This window comes from Corylus avellana, chromosome 2 (assembly GCF_965113065.1).
Source record: "Corylus avellana chromosome 2, dhCorAvel1.hap1.2, whole genome shotgun sequence".
Taxonomy (NCBI): Eukaryota; Viridiplantae; Streptophyta; class Magnoliopsida; order Fagales; family Betulaceae; genus Corylus; species Corylus avellana.
In genome coordinates, this window is record NC_142491.1 from 3,929,135 (window position 1) to 3,953,775 (window position 24,641).

A 24,641-nucleotide genomic window follows, 5' to 3' on the forward strand; every position below is an offset into this window, starting at 1 on the left:
ATATTAAAAAAAAAAAAAAATCGGACGGGGTGGCTAGACATGGCTGGTCTGGGGGTGGATGAACCACCCCTATAGCGGTAGGGGGTGGTCGAACCTTGGGCGTGGTCCGGCCACCCCCAAAGGCCCAAAACCCATTTCGGTTTTTTTTTTTTTTGGGCTTTTAGGGGTGGCCGGACCACCCCCTTGGCCAAAAATGGGGTGGTCCGCCACCCTGATCAATTTTTTTTTTTTTTTTTTGCTTTTTCTTTTTCTTCTTTTTTTTTTTTTTTTTTTAAAAAATAGATGCCCAAAATAGTGTCATTTTGGACTAGGGTGGGTGCTGTAATTTTTGGTATTTTCAAAATTTCAAGTGGACTGGGTGAAGGTATAATGGACATAAAAAGTCAAATCGTTTGAATTTAACGTTAAAAACTAACATAGAGATCCTACATAAGAGTAATTCAAAGTTTAGGAATCCAAAGTGAGAGATTTAAAAGTTGAGAAAGGTTTGTAAAATCAGCTGAAAGTTCAAAAGAGTAAATTGAAGTTTCCCCTTTATTTTATTTTATAGAATAAGTGTGTCAAGTGATATTTTTTAGGGTTAAATACTAAATACCCCCCTGGGGTTTAGTAACTTTATTTTTACCCCCTGGGGTTTCATTTTTATCACAGGACCCCCCTGAGTTTTGATAAAAGACCAAGTTAGTCCATCCGTTAGTTGACCGTTAGGACTGACACGTGGACCAATTAGATGTTGACACGTGGCACAAATTTAATTTTTTTAATTTTTTTTTTAATTAAAAAAAAAAAAAAAAAAAAAAAAGGGAAAACATTGGGGGTGGCCGAGCCACCCCCTTGGCCATTTGGGGGTGGCCCTTTGGCCATGGGGGTGGCCTTTTTTTTTTTTAATACTTTTTTTTTTAATTTAAAAAAAGAATTAAAAAAATTAATATATGTGCCACGTGTCGACGTCTGATTGGTCCACGTGTCAGTCCTAACGGTCAACTAACGGATGGACTAATTTGGTAACTTATCAAAACCACAGGGACCTCTTATGATAAAAATGAAACCCTAGGGGGAAAAAAATAAAGTTACCAAACCCCAGGGGGGTTTGGAGTATTTAACCCTATTTTTTAACATAATATAAAAAGTGAGGTATTAAATTTGAACCTTTAACTCTCCAGGTTGTCCTGTATTTTCAAAAAAAAAATATTTAACGTGAGTAAATAATAAAATTCATAAATTTTTATTTGCTTATCAACGCATGTTACAAAAGATACTTCTTTAGTCAGCTACTAATTAAAAGGACCATTAAAATTTCAGTACATTATAGTCTACTTAGTGGCGGATCTACACAGGGTTGGCCATATTGCTTGGGTTGGCTTATAGCCTCTCTTTGAAATTCTTTGTGAATTAGGGCAAGTTTCAAAAGAGTTCAAAGAGCTAAGGTTTTACTTAGACTACTATTTATTTGAGAAGAAATTGATGGGTCAGAGAAGAAATTGTTTATTTTTAAGTAAACTGTATTAAAGTATTATATTATTTTATATTAATCTCGTCCCTACATTCAAAATATCCTAGCTCCGCCATTGGACTCTACTTAGTTTTATTTTACCTTTTCATGTTATATTAGAGATGATCTTTAACGTGCTCAAGGGTAGAAAATGCCTTTCAACAAAAAAAAATAAAAAAAGGTTGAAAGTGATGATTCTCATTACCCCTTTTCTTTTACGATAAAAGATAAAATACTGGGGCGTCTTGTCTTTCTTTTGGGAGCACAAGTTAAAAGTTTCAATTTATTTCCATAGGTAAGGGTGGGCAAATTACTGACTACGACCGAACGGTTCGAAAACTGATATGAATTTTTTATACCAACATCAATTCGGTTCAGTTAATCGGTATAAAATTATTTGTTTCGGTTGAAATATCTCATTGTTAGTCCTGGCCCGTTGTCGGCTCCTTTCGGAGTTTTGGCCTGTTGTCGACCATTCTGCATTCACCTGACATCCACCACTCAAAATACCCTCAAGGGTTACATTGTGCTTATTAACATTTTTTTTGTCTACAATACAAATGTTCCTATTTTATAGGGTAATGTCTAAATACAATTATTGTAATCAAATTCCCTTGATTTGATTACAATCAACTCATAAATAGAGAATATTTGATATCAGCATAATTATGGAATATACGAAAAATATTATATATTTTCCGTATACTCTAATTGTTTCAGTTAACCGAACCATTCCTGCATAGTAAAACGGTGTTGTTTTGATTTTTTTTTTTTTTTTTTTTCTCTCTTAAAGATGAGATCGCACGGAGTGTCTGGAGAAATTTGGTGAGATTGTGGTGGATTGTTTGCTCAATGATCAAACCAAATGGCCATCCATGAACGAGGTAGTGTGGCACCTTGAGTTGGCATTACAAATGAAGGAGAGCGCTGACAATATCAGTCATTGTGGGGAAATGAAGGGACCCCTCTTTCAAGAGTTGGTGAAAGGTGACTGTGACAACATGTTTAGGGTTAGTAGTGAAGTCATATATATCGAGTGCAAAAAGCATCCGTCTGAGCATGATAGAAAATTTTGCTAATAAGGATTCTGAATGTTTGTTGCCTAGGACTGTGTGTTCTCTTAACGCATGGTTGCAAAAGGGCGATGAAAGAATGGTTAATTGCTAGCAAAAATAAATAAATTAATAAGTTGTATGTTTTATAACTGTTATAAGTGGTGATATTGTTAAAGACAATGTTCTTGCTTCAAATATTCGAGTTCAAAAGTTCGAATTATCAGACCAAACACATAATTCAAACTCAAAACATTTGATGACATTATCTTCTTATCCTTTTCAAATCTTCTTAAAATTAATGTGACTTTTAAAACCTATGAAATTGAGGGTAATTACATAATTTTATAAGTTTTAATGAAGGCAAAATTAAAATAGAGGGCATCAAAATTTCATGTGAGACGCACGTGAGATAATTTCCGTCTAATTAGACGGAAATTAGTAACGAAGGGTCTGAATTAAATTTTTTTGAAACATTAGAGTGTATATTGCCAATTTTAATTATTGAGATTCGAATTGAAAAACCCTTGAAACTTCGGAAGGGTAAAATAAATTTAACCCTAAAATTAATATGACTTTTAAAATTATTATTAAATTACTATCACAAATTTAATGATAATTTAAAAGTCACAATAATTTTGAGATAACAAAAGAGAGACGTAGGTCTTCCTTTTTGCATTACTTGTATTCAAGGAAGTGATGAGTCTTTAGGAACTTCACCTTCACCATAATACTTGTATTCAAGGAAGTGATCATCCGAAGTGCCAAAAAAATAAGATTTTTCTTTAAATTTGGTATATGTTAAACATTCGTCAAAGTCCTAACAAAGAAACAATAATAACAAGGACAAGTTCTGAACCCTGGTAAATATATTTACCAGATTTCAAGTTCATAAACAATAATAACAACGACAAGTTTTGAACCCTCATTTTTTTTTTTAGTAACGACAGCTTCAAATATTAGTTAGAACTAACACATCAGCATTGCAGAATAATTATAATTTCTTATGATGAAATTATTTCTAAAAAAAATCACAAAATGAAAAATTAAGTTGAAATAAAAGATGAATGTCTTTATTTTCATTATCAATCTAGTTTGCTAAGATTGCAATAAAAAATAGCAATATAAACAATTGAAATTTCTCACAACCCCTCTCTAGACTATAGGTGACTACGAGTTCAAACGCATATAGATCGAGTTTAAAGCATCCAAAACGATTTGTCGTTTTATCTACACTCTGTCACATGTTGTTTAGGTTCTCTTCCAACTTAAAACCCAGAACAAAACCTCAGCAAAACCCACATTTGTAGAGGTGAGTTCTACAATAACAAAACAGTGGCCGCAGCAAAGCAAATATGAGCAAGAGGCAAGGGCCGCCCAAGCACCAAAACAGTTTCGCTTGGAAACCCAACGCCGGCGTCAAGATCAACGAAACGGTATTGCCCTTTCTCTCGAAAGAAGAAACGGATTTTACTTATTCAAAAAGTGCTTTTCAAAATCAGTAGCTGAAGGTAAATAGTTGTAACAGGAAGTTGGGGGAAAGCTCAGGCCGTACTCCGAGATTACGGGAGTGTGCCCCCGTTGTAAAGAACAGATCGACTGGAAACGCCGTTACGGAAAGTACAAGCGCCTTACCGAGCCTGCCAAATGGTATATATATATATATTTTTTCCTTTTTAATTTTTGTTGTTTTCTGTTTCTCAATTTTTTTAAGGACCGATTCAATTTCAATGGGCACTTGTTGATTTTGTTGTTGGATTGAATTACAGTCAGCAATGTTCGAAACGCACCGTTCGTCAGGCGTACCATAATCTCTGTACCGGTACTTGGTTACCGCTATTTGTATTCTTTGTGGCTCTGTTTGGTGTCATTGAAAACGTTTTCCCGCCAAACAGCAAAGAATTTTAGGTCGAAAGGCATATTTGAGAAAGTATTTTCTGTGAAACAAACAAATTGTGTTCCTTTTTCCTTTTTTGGCTGTTGGGTTTTGGTTGATTTTGGCATTGGGATGATTTGGACGTAGGTTGTGCTAAGGAGCAAGGTGTATGCGCAAAGTGTTGTTCCCGTGTGGATCGTATAGTCGGAAGGTTTTTGTTTGACAAGTTATTTCTTTGAGTTATGTATGAATTTTTTTCTTCTTTTTTTTGAGTGCTTTTGGTTTTTTGTTGTAGAGATTCTTCGGAAGTAGAGGCTGAGCAAAAGTTGCTTGAGGAGGTTAGTTTCTTTTCGCTATGTTACAATTTGTATGCGGTTCTGGAAAAGAAAGCTTAGATTTTTGCATTTTGGAAGCTAATTGATGGGTTTGTGTGATTTTGTTCTAGGCAGTCAAGAATGCTCGAGAAAGGGACCGAAGGTCTCTGCTACGTGCAGTAAGTTCTTTAAAGCAACTTTTCATCCATTTTCGTATTTTTATTAGTATAAAGATTTTATTTTCCCATCAGTTGTTTGTTATTAATTTCTTGTCTGATATATAGGGTAAGAACAGATACTTTATCCCATATTTATGAAGAATCTACCTTTTACTTATTCAAGAAGTCCTTATATCACCAACCTCTTATTGAGAAATAATTAACAATGTTGTAACTCATAATTTAGATCATATGCTTTAGTGTTTTCCAAGAGATTGTAATTGCCGCCATGCTCAAAGCTTAAATTGAATAATGTCTCTTTGTGTATGAAACTTCAAGATTCAAAATTTTCTTTGCAGTTGTTATGATAATTATATGCTTGTCTTGCTTGTAACCCGTCGAGAAATTAATTTTGGAAGTTTCAACCGTTTTGGTGTTAAACCATCCTCTTCCCTGGTATGCCAAGATTCACTTCCAGGAGGAGATGGACATCACATCATATGAATTTGGAATCAATAAGACAATAACATTACCTGTTATAAGCTCAACTACCAGCAAGTTTTGAATTTTATTGTGCAAATTGCATTGTGAATCCCTAGTTGATAAGGCGTTTGCCCTTAAATAACATACATCTCTTTACTGTGCATTTTATTCAGTTTCTACCGGTATCTCAGGTTCTGTAATCTTTCCCGGTTATTGTTCTATTAGTGGGTATTTCTAGTTTTTACCAAGTTGAGCATGTTTTGATGTGCACAGTTGGTGAACATATTATGGATTTAGATCCTTTATCATGTCTTGACAGGGTGAAACTAATCCAATAATAGTGCTTTTTGTACTTCATTGTTCTTTTTTGCCCGTTTTCTTCTGTAACATGTAGTATTATTTTCCTTTTATGTTGCTCCAGATGAACAAAGGTAAATCTAAAAGTTCGGAGAAAACACCAACCGACAAAGAAGATAAGGTTGGGGAGTTATTTCCCGCTGCATCACTTGAGGAATATGCTGAGCAAAGCAGGAATGATAATGGTGATGACGACGACGATGAAGTTGAGGACCTAATTTTGAGTTGAGGGATATAAACAGTGTGTCAACAGATGCTTATAGCTTGTGGGATCTCTTCCATGTTCCAACATGTACTACGAAGATACTGATTAAATTACATTTCTTTTTTGAAGATGTGCTGAAATATCAAATTTGCCATAAATGGAGTCATTTTTTGTTAAGATTAAGAAGAATTTGTGACCTCTATTTTCTGTTTTTGCTTGTTGATCATTCTGTTACTGTGCCAAAGAATACACTTGCTAGTTGACAGAGCCTCGTATGGAGAAAGCAAATATCTAGCCTTCAAAGAGCTCAGAAGTTTCAATGGCATATGATTCTTTGGTAGGTTTGAAAAATGAAACATTGAAACTTTCACTACTATCACCTTCCTCATTACGTACATTTAACTGATTCTTTGGTATTAAGAGTTTTGGTTTCAAGAATAAGTGATTGCCCTTCTCTGACTTTGGTCTTATAATAGATGAAAGTTTACAAATGACACCCCATTTTAATGCAATAAAATATTCCTAAAATAACTTTAGATGAGTGAAGAAATGTGGGTTTGAATTTGAAATAAGGTGTGTTCAAAGTTGAAAAATGTTGTCTTCAAATTTAAGAGTAGTATGGGAAGTTCAATTAACAAGTACCTTAATTTGTTTCTATAAATTACAGTTGAGTTATGTTGGAGGTAGAAGGTGGCAATAAAGATTGTGACAAATTGGTTTTAATTAAGGCATTCATTCAGACAGATTGAGTTATGTTATGTTATTTATTTATTTTTTAACATGTCCATACATAGGGGGAATGAGAATTTAATGATTAATGATCACCGCTAAATGGTTCTGAACCGGTTTAATTTTTTTCCCCTTTGTACGCTGCTTTTTAATTTCTCAGTTTACTTCCTCTCACTCACCGCTACACACTCTCTCTCTCTTCGGAACGGAAAAATCTCTCTCGCCAGAACGGAACTCTCTCCTCATCTAGATCCACTGCCGTCGTCACTGTCGGAATCCACCGGACAACAACCCTCACTCTCTCCCCTAAAACGATGTCGTTGATGGGGACAACAACCCTGCGACATCCTCATCATCATCTTCTTGCACGGCTTTCAGTTCCAATTCCACTGTCGTCGAGAATTCCTGCGAACATGATGAATCAGTATAAGAGGAAGGAGATTCGGAATGGAAGAGCCCTAATCCAGTGTTGCTCCGACTCTGCCACGGCGTCCACATCGTCTCCTTCTTCACCGGCTCCGGAGAATGCTCCACCGGTGATAAGGAGGAGGAAGAGGTACAGAAGGCAGTACCCGGGAGAGAGCAAAGGCATCACCGAGGAGATGAGGTTCGTTGCCATGAGACTCCGAAACGCTAACAACCAAGACCCATCCAGTGAAGACGATAAGGAAGAGGAGGGTAACGATGATGTTGGTGGAGTGACGTGGCAGCCCATCATGGACGGGTTCCTCAAGTACTTAGTTGATAGCAAGCTCGTATTCAACACTGTGGAGCGCATTGTCGACGAATCCAACCACGTTGCCTGTGAGTAGAGTTAGTTTCATCCTAACTATTATTCTCAAATTAAATTAAATTAAATTATTATTATTATTATTATTATTTGGATAAGTAATGATTTAACAAATCTATCTATAATGAGATAATGTTGATTTATGATTTTGGTCCAGATGCCTATTTCAGAAAAACCGGATTGGAACGATCAGAAGGTCTTGGGAAAGATCTAGAGTGGCTTAGCCAACAGGGTTTTGTAATTCCAAAACCTGGCAGTCCGGGAGTTTCTTATGCCAAGTATTTGGAGGAGCTTGCAGAGAAGAGTGCCCCGTTGTTCCTGTGCCATTTCTACAATATATATTTTGCACATGTAGCAGGAGGTCAAGTCATAGCAAGACAGGTGTGTTTGAATTTGTGTTCTTACCCCCATGGTTTGACAATTTGGATGTCATGTTCGATAGATACTTGTGCAATTTCTTTATCTCACCTTATTGGAACTTTATAATCGCTTTGCTGAGTATTCGTTATACTGTGTATTTTATAAAATCATATCTTACAATTAATTCAATGAAATGTGATGAAAGTAGTATCTATTTCTTTCTCTGTGCGATGCTCACAACTACATCTGAATGTCAAGTTCAGGAAATTCTTTTTGAGAATTGTGCTCATAATTTGTGTTATTGAAAATAGGAATTGGTTATAAGGAAGTTGCCTTCTTTTCGGCATAAGGCAAAAGAAAGTTGGAAAACTAAATCATATCGAACAAATGGTGGCACAGAACCACAAGCTTCACCATATTAAAGAATGAATCTGTTGAATCTTTACCATGTGCGTATATCTTTTTGAATGTGTGGGCGTTGCGTTTGAGTCGGTGGAGGGATTATGATTAATTTCAAGAAGACCAAAAAACAAATAATTATGTGGAAGTAGTAAGTTAAGATGGGAGACACAACTTTAGATGACATGGTGGTTGAAAAGGTAGAAAGTGGAATTCATTGGCTGTGAACCAGAAACTGTACCCCAATAATTAAAATATGGTATGGAAAATGATTATATTATATGCTTTGGATGGGGTTGTGCTCCTCATCTATCTAGTGTAGATTCAAGTTTAAAGTTGTCAATGGGTTTAATTTCTTTATGGACACGAGCACACACATATTCATTCTCTTGTGCATATGTTTGTTATTTTTGCATTACTTCTATCTCAAATGACAAGTCCTTTATTGACTCCTATGCACTTGCTTAACATTTGGGCAAAGTGCATTTTTTTGGTTTGATGATCCTTGATGGGTGGATAGTCTGCTTGAAAATTTCCTATTTGGCTTCGTGAAGCAAAGTTAAATATTTTGAAATGGCTATGTTTCCCTAGCATGTGAATTAATTAATTTTTTTTGTTCCTCTTGTTGATTTGTTGTATTTAGGCTTCTGAGAAGCTCTTAGAAGGAAGGGAATTGGAGTTTTACAGATGGGAAGGGGATGTGCCAGAGTTGATGAAAGATGTTCGTGAGAAGCTCAACATGCTTGGAGAGGTTAATACATGTGGTTTCATGTCTAATTGGTTTGCGTTGGCTTTTGCTGGAAGATTTCTTCATACTTATCAATTGGATGTTTGAAATGCTTTGATGCAGCACTGGATACGTGATGAGAAAAACAAATGCCTAAAAGAAACCACAAAGTCATTTCGGTTTTTGGGCCAAATTGTCCGCTTGATCATCTTATGAAGTCATCTAAAATTTACAGTTGGGATAGTTTGTTAAAAGGTAAAGTCCCAGCTTTCTTTTTACAGTTCATCATTCAATGGAATGGATGTGTTGCTTATGATTTCAATGACTTTCCTCGTCCTTTATTACCTTAATCCTTTTCTTATCAGCTTGATAACCTTGCTAATTTATCCCATCAGAAAGGCATACTGGATTGGATGTTTGATATGCAGGTGGCTCCCAAAGTACATGAACGCTTCCTCTCAATGGCCCCCCCATGTAGACTACCAAGACAATTCTTTTTGATATTCAAATTTAGTAGCTAATGTAGACCTGTGAGTTCTCAGTTACAATTAAGCTTCTGAAAATTGTTAACAATATTTTGTCTAATGGACAAAGGGACTATTGACTACACCAAACACGTGACTCACTGATACATGCCCCAACGAAGCCTATCAAAATATTGTTATCGTTAAAAACAAGAACAAAATATAAAACAAATTTGTTGTTTTGGTTTGTCAGGGACGAGCAATCACCTGGAGCTGTCGGAGAAGATGAACTTGAGAGTGGCCGAAGAGCACAAAGGCTTCGGCGACGTGGCTTCCGAGCTGAGAGTGTTTGCGGAGCAGTTGAAGTCAAAGAGCGGTAGCTTCAAGCCTTCAACTAGTATGTCCAGAAGATCGATGACATAGAGAAACAAGCCACCGACTTTGAAGCTGACATCCCAAATGCTTTATAACCATGTGTCTTTGTTGGAATCCAAAGTGCAATCCCTGTACCAACACCCTCCCACTTCGTCAAATAGTTAACTCATTGCTCAATGGGATTGTTTGTTTGCTTCATCTTTGCTATTTAGTAGATTAATTTATTAGATTTGTGGTTTGGTTCCTTTGCTTTTGCCTGGGAGAGGAAATTTGATCATGGAGAGCACATCTGAATAACTGAATATGCAACTTTAAGCTTAGAAATTGTCTTAAGAAGCCTTTAAGGAAACAACAAACTTATAAAAAACAGATTCTTGTTAGGAAGCGAAATCGGAAAAAGTGCGACGATTTTAAAATGTGCGGTAAGGAAAGGTAGAGTAAGAGCCTGTTTGGGATTGTGTTTGAAAAATAGAGCTTTTAGGTTAAAAAGAGTTTTTGGGCAAAAGCTTCATTTTTTAGTTTTTATCAAAAGTGCGTTTTGACCATTTTTAGGCTTTTAGGACCCTTAAAAGAGCTTTTAATTTTTTTACCAAACGAGTACTTTTTTCTTCAAATGGACTTTTTGAGTGTTAAAAGTAATTTTAGACCCTTCAAACGCAATCTCAAACATGCCTCAAGTAATTAAGATAGTCCCCCTCTTCACACCACATCAAGTCTCACAATTAACACATCATGCATTCATTGCTTATTTTACTTGGGGATAACACTTGAACAATAAAAGCTTGATAATAGTCCACATTCCACAATGCATTCTGTTCTTCGAATTATACAAAAAAACATTAGATAAGTGAGTCAACCAGGGACATTGCTCTCCTTCAAACATCTTGTAACCACGGTCTGTTGTACCAAAAATATCATTTGATGAGATTGTTATCAATTGAAGAAATACAATGATTACCATATGGAATTGGGAGTTCCTTGTTAACGTACAAGAAAGATGACAAGGTGTGAAGAAAAAAGAAGAAGAAGAAGGAAATAACTAGCTAACAAAGGGTTGAACTGTGTTGCACATGCCAGGGTTCCTAACGCACCAAAGTGGCTGAAGGGGTTCAGCTCTAATACCTCTTCGCACCATTCTATACCTCCACTCGTTCAACCTGTCCATTGCCTCCGCATACCTCTTCAATCCTGTCTGATCATACCGGTTACCAGACCACAGTGTCTCTGCCATTGCTGAAGCTCTCGGCCAAATTCTTGCATCTAAAACCGTAGGGTCAGCTTGCTCGGACCACAGTGCCACCTCCCCACCTAACACCAGCTTGGCTTCCTCCTCGCTCAACCCATATGTTATATCGTAGTTATATATGGTTTGCCATGTTTTGAAAGGTCCACACCATGAGCCACCATTTCCTGAGTTATCTCCTTCTTGTTCATCAAATTGACTGTCATTCCCTAGAAAGCCACCGTGCCCACAATCGAGATAATAGAAATCAGAGGATGACACTATGGCCCGGTATCCAGAAGAAACAATCCGTTTGGTATTATTATGGCCATTGTTCCATGTTTGTAAGATGACATGCTCTCTGGGAAGAGCTGTAGTTGGCACCTTGACAATGTCATCCAACAGAACATCTTCCCAATACACCACGGTTCGGTTAAGGGATAGAATATAAGGGAGAGTTGAGTTGACAAACATCTCAAGGAGCTGACTCAGAGTTCCGCCATTTGATAGGAAGGATTGGATGGTTGGATCGGCTTTCCAACAACCGGGGATGATCTCGTCTGATCCAGAGTGGAAGAATGGCTCTGGGAATAAGGTGGTCACGTCGTTAATGACTCTTTTCAGCACTTGGTAGGTCATGGGGTTCAAGGGGTTCAGATGGCCAGTTCCAGGTTCAGAGGCAAGCCGGTCTTTCCACTCGCTTCCTGCTGGCCACCAGAACATGTTTGCACATGTCACAATCTCGGGGTAGGCTTCCGCCCATGATCCTGTATGGCCTGCAATCGAGTGAAAAATCTTATCTTTTTTTAATTCTTGTACTCCTTCCATTAACTACAACAGGAGATTGAGACAAATATTGTAACGTACCAAATCAAATTCTACAACAGGATTAAGTTTGGGGTCACTGAAATAGTTGGTCATACAGGAGCCTAAGTAGATGTTTGATGTTGTAATTGTATCGGTTGATATGATTATAAGATGCAAATAGAAGGTTTATGTAAAAAACAGAGTGAGACGAATATGATGATAATATATACAAAAGCACAGGAACCCATGGTATCCTAACACCATGAACACCACAAGATCAGAGCTTTGACTTTGGTAGAGCCCTTTCCCCCTATGATTTGGGAAATTGCTGCAATTTATCAAGATGGAAAGATTCAGGATTAAATGGTGATTCATCTTGTCCTTTTTCAGTTCTCTCTCTCTCTCTCTCTCTCTCTGTGTTTTTTCTAGACAAACTTCAGCAAACCACAAAAGCCTAAGAGTTTGTTTAATTGTTCGTTTCCTTGTAATTGGGTCCTACAATTATTTGCCCACCTACATATATATAAAATCAGTAATAAGATTAGGTGAAAGAGCAGCAGAGAATGAAAACCCACCAGGCGAGTCGATCTCTGGAAGAACCCTAACCCCGTGCTCCAAACCAAACTGTACAATCCTGGTGACATCATCGGGAGAGTACTGCATATGAGGGCCGTAAGAGCCCTTAGCCGCCAGATCAGGCTCCGACGGCACCACCAGCGGAAACGAGTGCGAATCGGTGATGTGCCAATGGAACAGGTTTAGCTTGTTGGCACTCATAGCCCCGATCGTCCTCACTATGTCCTCCACAGGGTAGTAATTCCTAGAAGTATCCAACAGAATCCCCCGGTGCGCAAAGAGTGGAGCGTCCCAAACGTAGACCCCAACTGCCACGCGTGAAGGGTCGCCCCAAACGAGCTGCGAGAACGTCTCGAGGCCTCTCATGGCGCCCCACACGGTCTCAGCCGTCAGGTTGGCTGGCCCTGATAGGGGAATTGCGAGAGTGTAGGACTCGTTGACTCCATGGTGGAGTGGGGCTGCGAGGTCGGAGACTGCGACGAAAAGGGTCTGCAAGGGATCGTAGGAGGGCGTGAGATTGACGGAGGGGGTGACAAGGGGAGAGTGGTGCTCGGTGTGGACGAGGTGGAGGTAGCGTTTGACGGCTGCGGAGAGGTGTGTGTGGTTGGGAGCAGCGATGGTGAAGGCGGGGGAGAGAAGCGTGGCCTGGGGTGTGGGCCATGAAAAGGTACGCGGTTTTGGCCACACCCACACGTTTGTTTCGGATGAGATTGGGATGACCAAGAACCAGAATGCTGCACATACAATGAGTAGCATTGATTGCATTTTGATCAGACTACCCAGACCCAGACCCAGAGCTTTTGAGTGATTAAACGAAAGAAGAAGAAGAAGCGGTTTGTCTGGTCTTCTTGTCGTTTGCTTAGTTTATGCAATTTCTCCAACCACCGTGTTTGGGATGTTAAATTGCTACGTTGACTGCAGAAAGAAACCTTTCAGTGATTGGGCGTGGATCCGCATGAACTCTCACAATTCATTAATCGAATTGTTGGTTGGGATCTCAATCTCGTGCATTTTAAATTGGCCTGACAGGTAGTAATCTCTTATTTTGTCAGAAATTTGAAAAGCCCAATAAGAAATTTCAATCAGAAAGCTTTTTGTTTGCTTATTATTTGGAAGTTTGCTTTTGGGGCACTAGTGAAAGACCCTTTTCTTGGCCTGCCGGCCGGAAGTTACAATGATAATTCTTAAAGCCAATTCTGGTCACACTCACCTTACCACTTCGTACAGGCCAGGCTTCATAAGAAGAAACCAAGCTTTATGGCATGTCCGCATAAGAGGGGAAGAGGGATTCGAACTAATAACCTTTGCTTTATTAGGTGTGATCTTAACTAATTGAACTACCTCTTAAAAACACTTTAGCTATATTGTTATATATGATTATATGTTTTTTTCTCATTTTTATTCATCGTGCATAGATTAGCCCTTACGGCAGACTAATGCTATACATATCTCTTTATTATTCTTTTTAGAGTTTATGTGATGTCATCTCTTATAAAATTTGATAATAGAGATTAGTTTTTTTTTTTGGTTGGAGAATGGTATTAATACGAATTTAATAAGGATGAGGATGGAGTGATGTATAGCATTACAGCCATTACTCTCAAGAGCATGCCCCTTGCCGTAGTGGAGTAACTATATGTCTATATTCATCATCCCCATCTTTCATTCCCCAAATCTTATTTAGTGTGTAGTCGTCATAGCATTTGGTGCATGGAGAATGGAGTCTAGTTTTTTAGTTGTGAAAACAACACCATATGCTTTGAGAAATTGAAGAGTGATGAATACAATTATTCCATTCTTCCGAGCAATGTATATCTTAATGAATCAGAATTGAAACTCAGAACTAGACTATATGTACATATAATAAAGCTATACAATACATATGATTGATTGGGAAAATTAGGAAGGGATATGGACGACAAATAACAACGATTATAAGATGAAATCTTGTCCTAATAATTTCCACTTGGTTTCATGGCTCAAGTCACAACCAAACCAATAGGTATTTAATAATTGTTTTTTTTTTTTGAGAAAAATAAAAAAATTAGTCTATGAACATCTTTAAAGAATCAATCTTTATACTATGAATTTTATAAAATAGATTCATGTGGTTGCTTTTGTATATAAATAATCATTCCATTAACATTTCTAAGGAAAGTTAATACCAAGTGACCACTTCAACACATCAAAACTAATAATATACTGACATGAGTGGATCGGTCCATGTCAGTATCACACACGGTTGCCAAATCAATAAATTGATAACACATTGATCATATTTGATAGGTCATGGGGCTTAAGTTGCCCGACACCTATTCGAATAGGTAAAACTCGCTTATGCTCTCACATATTTATTGCACACACAAGGGTGTTGCATCAAATAAGAATCCAAGCAACTTTAAATGTAAAACACTGTCATGATTAATAAATATCTAAACCACATTAGACTAGGAAAATGAAAGAGATCCTCCCATTCACTCCAACCATCACGATTATTCTTTGATGTGGCAATGGGACGTAGCATTGTCACCTCAATCCAAAAAAAAAAAAAAAAAATTGCCCAACTTCTGTCGTGGAGCGGTCGATTACTCCAACCAAACCTTTGGAGAAGCGCACCATTCTTTGAGCACAAATGATCTATTGGTTGCGACCACCATATTGGGTAGTGGTTGGAGGTAGCACCAACCAAAAGATGGGAGGAAAATATTTTCGACTAATGGGGCATTGTCATCTCAAGTAATAAGGGAGTCAAAATAAAATTAAAGTATTTGTAGCATTACTTATTATACCATCATGCAGTATTTTCGAAACAAAGTTACATCCTTAGTATTTGCATTATTAGTAACAAGATTACATCCTTTACCTATCAACCATCCCCATGTTCATTCTGACTCTATTCACAGTGCTCGTTTGATTTAGCCCCTAAATTTAATTTAATTTTAATGAAATATTCCCTCCAAATTGAACTTTTTACCTCTTCAAAAGTCTTTCTTTTTTTTTAAAAAAGAGTCCCTACACTTGAAGGTCTAGTCCCGCCCCTATAATTGTATGGATTAAGCCTTTGTCACATGGCACTAATGCCATCTACAGGAAATGCATGGTCCCAAGGACAGAGACATATTTGCCAAAACAGTTATGACCCATGAGCAGCCGGTGGTACCACCTTGTTTTGCTTGCATAGAAGAAGTCAGATTAGTACTAGTCATATTTAGGAAGGAAGCAAAGCAGGGGAAGCAAGGTAAGAATTTCCTTGTAGTATACGGCTTCAATTTCCCAGTTATTGCACATTTTAAACGCATCCACGAGGGAAATATGAACTGCCATGATTTTGGAGGCTTTTGCAATGCCCTTATCTTCCTTGTAGGCAAATAATCTTTCCTTGTCGGCAATAATCTTCCGCCCTCTACAAAACAAAGCTACTGCAATTGTCCCCTGCCTACCTTCTCACATTGTACTTTTCATCGTATTCTACACATAAAGATATGTTTTGAATGTAGATGAATATTAAGGAACTTTCCAACCAAATCCATAGGATGCTTTGAAACAGATTCATGATCACCAATAATCTTTCTCTGTTCATAATTGGGTTGACGGGAAAAGAAAGCAAGCAGCTATTACTAATGAAGAAAAGCAACTTAGTGTAAAAGTGAAGTTTGGGAGCATTTATATTAATACAACCAACAGGCTTTCTTGCACGACACATGCATCCTAAAGCAACCCCTTTTATTCCCACTCTCTTATCGCATGTTGTCTAATTTTCAACCATTCAGAAACAGAATATGCTTCTTGCCCCCAACCACTTTATTCTGCCTGTGGCGCCAGTTTATACATATTCATTGCAGTAGCCTTGGTGGATTGTTTGTTTATGTTCAATCTTTCTCTCAAGGTCTCAGCATTAATGGGGAATTGTCTTACCCTTCCATCTGCAGCAGCCAAGATTAATCTGTCCAAGAAGAGCAAGGCTCTGCCCATTGAAACCATGTTCAAGCTCCCCTCTCCAATACCAGTTTGGCCAAAGGGTATTATAACTAATAATTAAGTACCTCTCTCTACTCTCAACAAGATCACTGTATTTTGGTGATGATAACTTTGTTTTAGTACTGGCTAAATTTTTGGTGTTGCTATAGGTGATGGATTTGCAAGTGGAATCATCGATCTGGGAGGATTACAAGTGTGTCAGATATCATCTTTAAACAGAGTTTGGGCAACCCATGAAGGTGGCCCCGATGACCTTGGTGCTACTTTTTTCGAACCCTCACGGATGCCTGAAGGCTTCTTTATGCTGGGCTGCTACAGCCAACCCAACAACACGCCCTTCTTCGGATGGGTTCTTGTAGGGAAAGATGGTGGCACTGGCTCAGGTTCAGGCTCAGGTGGAGCTCTAAAGAAGCCACTTGATTACACTCTTATTTGGAGCAGTGAGTCTTTGAAAATCAAGCAAGATGGCAATGGCTACGTGTGGTTGCCAATACCCCCTGATGGCTACAAAGCCATAGGTCACATTGTCACAAACTCCCCTCAAAAGCCGTCTCCAGATAAAATCATGTGCGTTCGATCTGACCTCACCGACCAGTCTGATGCTGACTCGTGGATCTGGAGTCCAGGTAATGCATGTTAATTCAATTTCTAATTAAATTTGTTAGTTTTTATTGACAATAATTGATAATTTAATAGGTAAAGCGAGTGATGCAAATGGGTTCAACGTGTATAGTGTGAGACCCAGCACAAGGGGGACCAAAGCTTTGGGTGTATCAGTGGGAACTTTTGTGGCCCAAATTGGTGGGGTGGCCTCTCCTCTCTCTATAGCTTGTTTGAAGAACACCAAGTCCAGTTTATCTTGTATGCCTAATCTAAAGCAGATTGAGGCACTAATTCAAGCCTACTCTCCATGGGTGTACTTCCATGGGGATGACGAGTACCTTCCTTCTTCAGTGAACTGGTTCTTTGGGAATGGTGCAGTATTATACAAGAAGGGTGAAGAGTCAAAACCTGTTTCAATAGAACCCAATGGCTTGAACCTTCCCCAGGGTGGCCCAAACGACGGTGCCTATTGGTTGGACCTGCCTGTGGATGAAGGGGCCAAAGAGAGAGTCAAGAAAGGAGATTTAGGGAACACCCAGGTTTATGTACATGTGAAACCCATGATGGGTGCAACATTCACAGATATAGCCATATGGATCTTCTATCCATTCAATGGGCCTGCCAGGGCTAAGGTTGAGTTTGTCAATGTCCCATTAGGGAAGATAGGTGAACATGTGGGTGATTGGGAGCATGTGACCTTAAGAATAAGCAATTTCAATGGGGAGCTGAGAAGGGTTTACTTTTCAGAACACAGTGGGGGAACATGGGTGGACGCCTCGGAGCTTGAGTTTCAGAATGCTAACAAAGCTGTGGCCTATGCATCCTTGCATGGACATGCTTTCTATGCAAAGCCAGGACTTGTTCTGCAAGGGAGTGGGGGAATAGGAATAAGGAACGATACTGAAAAGAGTAAGATTTTGATGGATACTGGAGTGAGTTTTTCATTGGTCTCAGCAGAGTATTTGGGGTCAGCTATTACTGAGCCACCTTGGCTGAACTATAACAGGGAATGGGGTCCAAAAATTACTTATGACACAGCGGCGGAGTTTAAAAAGGTGGAGAAAGCATTGCCTGGACCCCTTAAATCTGCTTTTGAGAGATTTGTCAAGAGCCTACCAGATGAAGTACTGGGGGAGGAAGGGCCTACAGGTCCCAAGATGAAGAACAATTGGAGTGGAGATGAATCATGAAGTTTAAAAGCTTTACTTCTTTTATGTTTTCTTTGTCTGCTTTTGTAACTCAAGTTGTGGATATATATACATATATCATGATTTATGTGTAGAGATTGGGATTTGGGAACTGTATGCATTTGTTACCTATTTTCATAAATTTTGTTGTTCAGATTGCGAGTCCAGTTAATTCAGACAACAAATATATGAAAGTTAACGTACCCAAACAAATTTCTCATGGTAGCATCCATCTTTCTAGCAATTGGAGACTGAATGTTCTATAGTAAAGCCTTTTGAGATCCTTGAGGCCATTTCTTTGTAGACCTTTCAAGTTGGACCTACACCTACACATCAGTTTTCCATATTTGTACAGGCCAATGTCATGTCATTTATATGTCGAATGTGAGTAATGTTAGAAGTTACTTTTGTGTCAATTCAGAAATGATGTGCCTCTTAAAATCATAATTAAGCTTGTGATTGATCATTATTGAATTTTGATCAAATTGTAATTTTAAAAGCTACATCGTTTTTAAAAGAACACAAAATGAATTTGTAAAATTACTCGTAGAATGTTAATGACATATATATTTGAAACCCTTTGATAAGAACAAAACAACTTGTGGTGGCAGCTAGGGGTGAAAATGCGGATACGGATGTGGAAAATAACAATATCCACATCCGTATCCGCAAAATGTGGATAATGTTTTTTGATATCTGCATCTGCATCATGCGATTACTATCCACATCCGCGCGGTTAATGCGGATAATAAATGTGGATATTAACTGCTATTTGCATTTGAGGTAATGAGTGGTTTAGACATTAAAATTGTAATTTAGTAATTATTGCTTCTAGTAAAAAAAAAAAAACATTATTTATAGTTAAACACTATTATTCATATCACACTTTCTGATCATTTTGCCTATAAATTTTCATCACATACATTATCTAATATTTAGCTTCTAGTAAATCTATAGTTTTTGGAAAGGTCTTCTAGTAAATCTAATATTTAGCTTCTAGTAAATCTATAGTTGGTAACAAGAAAAAACATTTAAAGGAATGTTAAAAGAGTTTTCTAAAAGAGAAATCCAACATTACAAGTCTAGCAAATATAAGAAACATAAATTACAAATCCGACTAACATAAATTAATATATATATATATATATATATATATATAAAGGAATGCATATGCGGATAATATCTGCATATGCATACCCTAAAACCACTATTCACATCCGCATTTGCGGATATTAGTTTTTGCTATCAACATTTGCATATGCGGATAGCGGATAGTAGATAAGTGCGGATAGTGGACACGGGCGGTAATTATCGGGCCCATTTTCACCCCTAGTGGCAACATCTTCTAATATTTTTAGAATAATTTTAGGACATTTACAATTATTTCTAATTAAATTATTTAAAAATGATAACATTTCAATATTTACCATCTTTAGAGTATTTTTAATTTTTCTTTAATTTACTGTATTCCCTTAAGTTGTAGGTTTGGGATAGCAAAAATTTAAACAATTTGACTAACAATTATTATAATTAATTTTAAGATTAATCCGAAAAAAAAAAGAAATTAAAATATAGAATATGAATCGACAGCTAGCTAAAGATACAAAGGGCAGGATTAAATCAAGTTGGCATTTTATTTAATTTTTCTAGAGAAGTTAGTTAGTTTAAAGAATTTGGTTATATAAAGGCAAGAACCCAGCAAATCCCCCAATGCATGGCCAAAAGGAAAGACAACCAAAACAGAGAGATGCCACCCAAATTAAGCGGACAACCATACAATACAAACTTTCAACACAGCTAATCAAGAGGGTCCCCTCTCTCTCTCTCTCTCATCATCTTCACTAATATAATCAATTCAAAACACAAAAACACTCATTGAGAGGTCTCTCGTCGGAGAGGGCCCCCTGACTTCCACCGCAACCGTGCTCATAATTGCCAAAGGGAAGGCCAGGAAGAAGGGTGCATATATATATACACACATAAGAATTAATTAAGAAGGTAGCTCTTAATTACAAACAAAAATTGGTGTCAAAATGGCGAAAGATGAGTGGATAGTAATCGAAACAATAGATAAGTTCGAGGCATGTTACAGGAAAAACATAACCGGAAGCAGAGGCCTATGGCGAGCTGAAAACGCCTTGATTGCTTCTCTCCCTCAATTCATCCTCCAACTATTCCTCATCATTCTTATCATTCGCATTGTCGCGCTCCTCCTAAAGCCTTTGCGTCAACCTCGTATAATGGCTGAGATTCTTGTAAGTGTACATCTTCTTGTCTAATATTACCTCATCACTTTTAATGTTAATTAATAACATTCTTTTTTTGTTGCCATATAATTATATATATATATGCATGCAGGGTGGTGTGATACTGGGGCGTTCTGGATTGGGAGCCTCAATGTTGTTTCTATCTTATGTGTTTCCTTTAAAGAGCCTTGTTGCATTAGAGACGATTGCAAACTTGAGCGTGGTTTACTACATGTTCCTTGTGGGCCTAGAGACGGACGTTAGCCTAATACTACGTGCTGGGAAGAAGGCCTACAGTGTGGCCTTCGCCGGTATTATAATTTCATTTCCTGTTGGGTACGGCCTGTTTCAATTTCTCCGACCACATCCAAACATCCCAGGGAGCGGTCTTTTCTGGGCCGCCGGTCTGGCCTGCACCAACTTCCAAGAGCTGGCTCGAATCCTTGCAGAAGTGAAGCTTCTCCGGTCCAAGGTGGGACGGACGGCCTTGACTGCATCCATGATCAGCGACTTGTCGTGTTGGGTTTTCCTGGTGCTTACACAGGCGGTGCTGGAGAAGGGAAGGGAGATTGCACTGGGCTCCACCTTGGGGTTCATGCTTTTCCTTGTGTTTGCGGTGCATCCAGCTCTAAAATGGGTGATTAACCGGATATCAAAAGAAGACAACTTCAATGAGTTCCACGTTTGCTGTGTTCTGACAGGGGTAATCCTTTGTGGATTCATCTCGGATGCATGCGGCGCACACTCCATTGCTGGGGCTTTCATGTTGGGAGTAATCATGCCTAAAGGGGAGCTTAAAGATATACTAATTGAGAAGGTGGAGGACTTTGTGTCCGGGTTCATGATGCCTCTCTTCTTCATAATTATTGGGATCAGAACCAATATTTCAGAAATTGCCTATGGTATCAGTTTCGGACGCACCTTGCTAATAATACTCTTAGCTTGCTTACCCAAGCTTTTGAGCACTTGGCTCATTTCTCTATTTTTCAGAATGTCAACTCTCGACGCTCTGGCTCTTGGCCTACTTATGTCCACCAAAGGCTTATTAGCTTTTATTATTCTTAACTCAGGACGGACTAAAAAGGTAATTAATTAGCTTCCTCATCATTTAATGTAATGAGATGGATGACGGTAGCTTACTCATGACTTATTTTAGACGCTTAAATGAGATTGATAGTTGACTGAGATTTATGAATTTGTCTCCTTTAATTTATTTATATATTGTCAAATTAATGAATTGATGTAATTATTGTTGCATGCATATATATATATAGGCTTTGGACAACCAAACGTTTTCAATCTTGGTGGTGACATTCTGGTTGATGACGCTTGTGATAGGGCCCATCTTGACATGCATTTACAAGCGCACAAGGCATGGCAGGCAAAGCAAGCGCAGGAACATACAAAGTTCAAGGCAAGACAGCGAGTTTCTAATCCTTGCATGCGTTCATTCCATGCGCAATGTATCCGGAATCATCACCCTCATCCAGGCTTCCATTGCCAATCAACTATCCCCCGTCTCGATCTTCGTTGTCCATCTAGTCGAACTCGCTGGCCGAGCTTCATCCATGCTCATTGTGCACGACACCTATGGCATGTTTCAAGACAAGATTAATGGTAATAGTACTACTAGTACTAGTACTAATAGTACTGCTGCGCGCACAAGGGCTCATCCCGACAGCGTTTTGGGTGCCTTTAAGAGCTTGGAAACCAAAGGCAATAATGGTGTCACCGTCCACCCTCTCACCGCCATGTCCGCTTATGACTCAATGCACGAAGACATTTGTAGCCTTGCCGAGGACAAGCGTGTGCTCCTCATACTCCTTCCCTTCCACAAACAACCCACCATCGATGGTGGAATGGAAGATTCCAACCCTGTCTTGAGAGGAGTCAACCAAAACGTGTTGGCAAATGCATCATGCTCAGTTGGTATCTTTGTGGACCGTGGACTCAGCACATCAGCGACGAGCCGGGAGTCCAACCATGGTAACTAGTTCAACAACTGAAATATTTAATTAAAATGATAAATTTAATCATTTAATAATACTGCTCCTATATTTAACAGGTAACAATATTGGACTGCACTTCGCCATGCTCTTCATTGGGGGCCGGGACGACCGTGAGGCATTGGCTTATGCATGGAGGCTGCTAGGGAACACATCTATGAGGTTAGACATTATACGATTTGTTCTAGGTGATGACCATTTGAACCCAATAGATCACAACCATCAAGGAGACCACAACGACGACAAGGAAGAGATTTTAGCAACCCCAAAGGACAATGACAAAGAAAAGCAGCTGGATGATGAGTACATCGCGGACTTCATTCAAAGTTCGAGTAGCAACCCCTCGATTAGATATATAGAGAAGGTGGCGAATAATGGGGAAGAAACTCTAAAAGTGATATCTAATTTGGAGCACGAATATGATCTATACATAGTAGGAAGAAGGGAAGGAATGGTGTCACCATTGACATCGGGTTTGACTGAGTGGAGTGACTTCCCGGAGCTTGGAGCTTTAGGGGACACATTGGTGTCTTCCAGCTTTTCATCAGATGTATCGGTCCTCATAATACAACAAGAAGTTGGTGGTGATGGTGGCGGTGGTACTATTCGTGGCGGCGGTGGCATTGGAGGTGGTGGAGAAAGAGGAGGAGGAGGAGGAGAGGAAACGGAAAACAATGAACGTGAGCACACTGGAAAACTTAAGGAGCAATTTGGGCACATGACATGGGAGCCACCTCCAAAGGATAACACGGATAAGGAACCCTTTGTGCACCGTCCAGAGGGCGATTATGATCATCATGAGGACGACGATGATTTTTGACTTTCAATGTTATGTATTGCAAATATCTTATTGAGAAATTAATGGTATGGGTACTAATTCTTTTACTAAAAGAGGCTTACTAAATTGATGTGTAATTCACTCATTGTACAAAAACAAAACAATTAATTAAGAAAAATATTGTAACGAGTACTAATGAATAAGCTACACATTAGTTTAGTAAGCCTATACATGTTAGTAAAAGAGTTAGTACTGTACCCCTAATATTTCTCAAAATTAATATCTAATTTATACCCATTTGTATATTTAATTTATTATAAAAATAAACTGATCATATTATAAGATTATAAAAGTGAGCATAAATAATGTAAAAAAAAATAAAAAATGCTAAGTAAAAGATGATCTAAATGACACGCATATATTGTAAATACAAAAGATTGCATATGTTTTTGTTCTTAATCTACTAATATAGTAAGGCAAATAATTAATATACTTGATATTTAAAATGTATTTGTTTATCTTGCTTATGTGCCATTGATTAATATCAAATGTAAATCCAAAATACAGCAATTTTCACTCTACTCCAAGTGAGAAAATAAAATTATTCATCTTAATTCATTTGGTTTGGTGGATCATGAAGAGAAGTCGTATTATTGCTGAAAAAGTATGAAATCATATATTGCTGATTTATATAGATATATTATTGACGCCTCTTGTATTGTTTCTCTTGACAATGTGAAACTTCATTGAAATTCCATGGACGTAGTCATAAGTGGTGAACCACGTAAATCTCTGTCCGCGCGCACGCCTTGCTATTAATATATTTTAATTTGTTATGATGTTTCTAAAAATACCAAATCATATATTGTTGAAAAAGTATATATATATATATATAGATATTATAATATTGGAAAATGTAAGAATGTGAGAATAAGTTGCAGATAGAATTAACTTCACAACTGTTCCAAACGGTGAAAATAGCCAATCAACAAAATATAACCAAAAAAAAAAATCTAACAAACTTGTAATAGAGTGTTGATAGAGTGGACGGACGTGAACGTCGGCTACGGAAGCGTGGTGATACTTGCAATTGATTCGTAAGTATATATCTTTCTGCATATGAAAGTTGATTGCTGGTACGTTGGTTAGGACTTAGGATAGCATACAAAGAGAAACAGAAATACTTTTTGTTCGTTTAAATACTCTCGTTTCGGAAAATGGAATGACAATTACCACTAAAAATAGTCGAAATTTGAGAAATTCAACAAAGTCATTATAACAAACAGAGAAAAAAGAAAAAGAAAAAGAAAAAAAGACGACATTTATTTTCGGGCCATTGAATAGTTACAGTTTGGACACGTACCCTCAAATCAGTCATCCCGATAACTTGTAAACTATTTTTGTTTTGTTTTGTTTCTTTTTTTAAGAATATCTATCTAGAATATTAATCGAGACCT

General features: G+C 38.0%; 5 protein-coding genes across 8 annotated transcripts; 4 read left to right on the plus strand and 1 right to left on the minus strand.

Annotated features, from left to right (window-relative positions):
• The first annotated feature begins 3,846 nt into the window (after positions 1–3,846).
• On the plus strand, positions 3,847–6,137 carry LOC132167488 (uncharacterized). Its single transcript, XM_059578481.2, has 7 exons — positions 3,847–3,980; positions 4,073–4,194; positions 4,314–4,366; positions 4,568–4,631; positions 4,716–4,758; positions 4,866–4,913; positions 5,797–6,137. Exons 1-7 carry the CDS (start codon positions 3,900–3,902, stop codon positions 5,959–5,961), a joined length of 576 nt encoding a protein of 191 aa, XP_059434464.2. The 5' UTR covers positions 3,847–3,899; the 3' UTR covers positions 5,962–6,137.
• Positions 6,138–6,808: 671 nt separating this feature from the next.
• Positions 6,809–10,029, plus strand: HO2 (heme oxygenase 2). Of its 4 annotated transcripts, XR_009438683.2 has the most exons (6): positions 6,834–7,470; positions 7,614–7,837; positions 8,859–8,966; positions 9,066–9,197; positions 9,338–9,472; positions 9,660–10,029. XR_009438683.2 is itself a non-coding variant. In XM_059578479.2 (5 exons), the coding sequence occupies exons 1-4, from the start codon at positions 6,981–6,983 to the stop codon at positions 9,156–9,158; spliced, it is 915 nt and encodes a 304-aa protein (XP_059434462.2). In that variant the 5' UTR covers positions 6,809–6,980; the 3' UTR covers positions 9,159–9,197; positions 9,338–10,029. The 4 variants fall into 4 exon arrangements, 3 of the variants coding, with proteins under 3 accessions (XP_059434462.2, XP_059434463.2, XP_088369174.1); XM_059578479.2 differs by having other exon boundaries at positions 6,809–7,470; positions 9,338–10,029; XM_059578480.2 differs by lacking the exon at positions 9,338–9,472.
• A 549-nt stretch (positions 10,030–10,578) lies between these two features.
• HEXO2 (beta-hexosaminidase 2) lies at positions 10,579–13,673 on the minus strand. The gene is made up of 2 exons (XM_059578492.2): positions 12,386–13,673; positions 10,579–11,779 (listed from the first exon to the last, which is right to left on the minus strand). Exons 1-2 carry the CDS (start codon positions 13,149–13,151, stop codon positions 10,821–10,823), a joined length of 1,725 nt encoding a protein of 574 aa, XP_059434475.2. The 5' UTR covers positions 13,152–13,673; the 3' UTR covers positions 10,579–10,820.
• A 2,348-nt stretch (positions 13,674–16,021) lies between these two features.
• LOC132190015 (DUF946 family protein (DUF946)) lies at positions 16,022–18,266 on the plus strand. Its single transcript, XM_059604892.2, has 3 exons — positions 16,022–16,405; positions 16,514–16,990; positions 17,061–18,266. The coding sequence occupies exons 1-3, from the start codon at positions 16,252–16,254 to the stop codon at positions 18,155–18,157; spliced, it is 1,728 nt and encodes a 575-aa protein (XP_059460875.2). The 5' UTR covers positions 16,022–16,251; the 3' UTR covers positions 18,158–18,266.
• A 2,366-nt stretch (positions 18,267–20,632) lies between these two features.
• LOC132173818 (cation/H(+) antiporter 15-like) lies at positions 20,633–23,226 on the plus strand. Its single transcript, XM_088513864.1, has 4 exons — positions 20,633–21,484; positions 21,675–22,386; positions 22,466–23,002; positions 23,036–23,226. Exons 1-4 carry the CDS (start codon positions 20,633–20,635, stop codon positions 23,224–23,226), a joined length of 2,292 nt encoding a protein of 763 aa, XP_088369990.1.
• Positions 23,227–24,641: the final 1,415 nt, after the last annotated feature.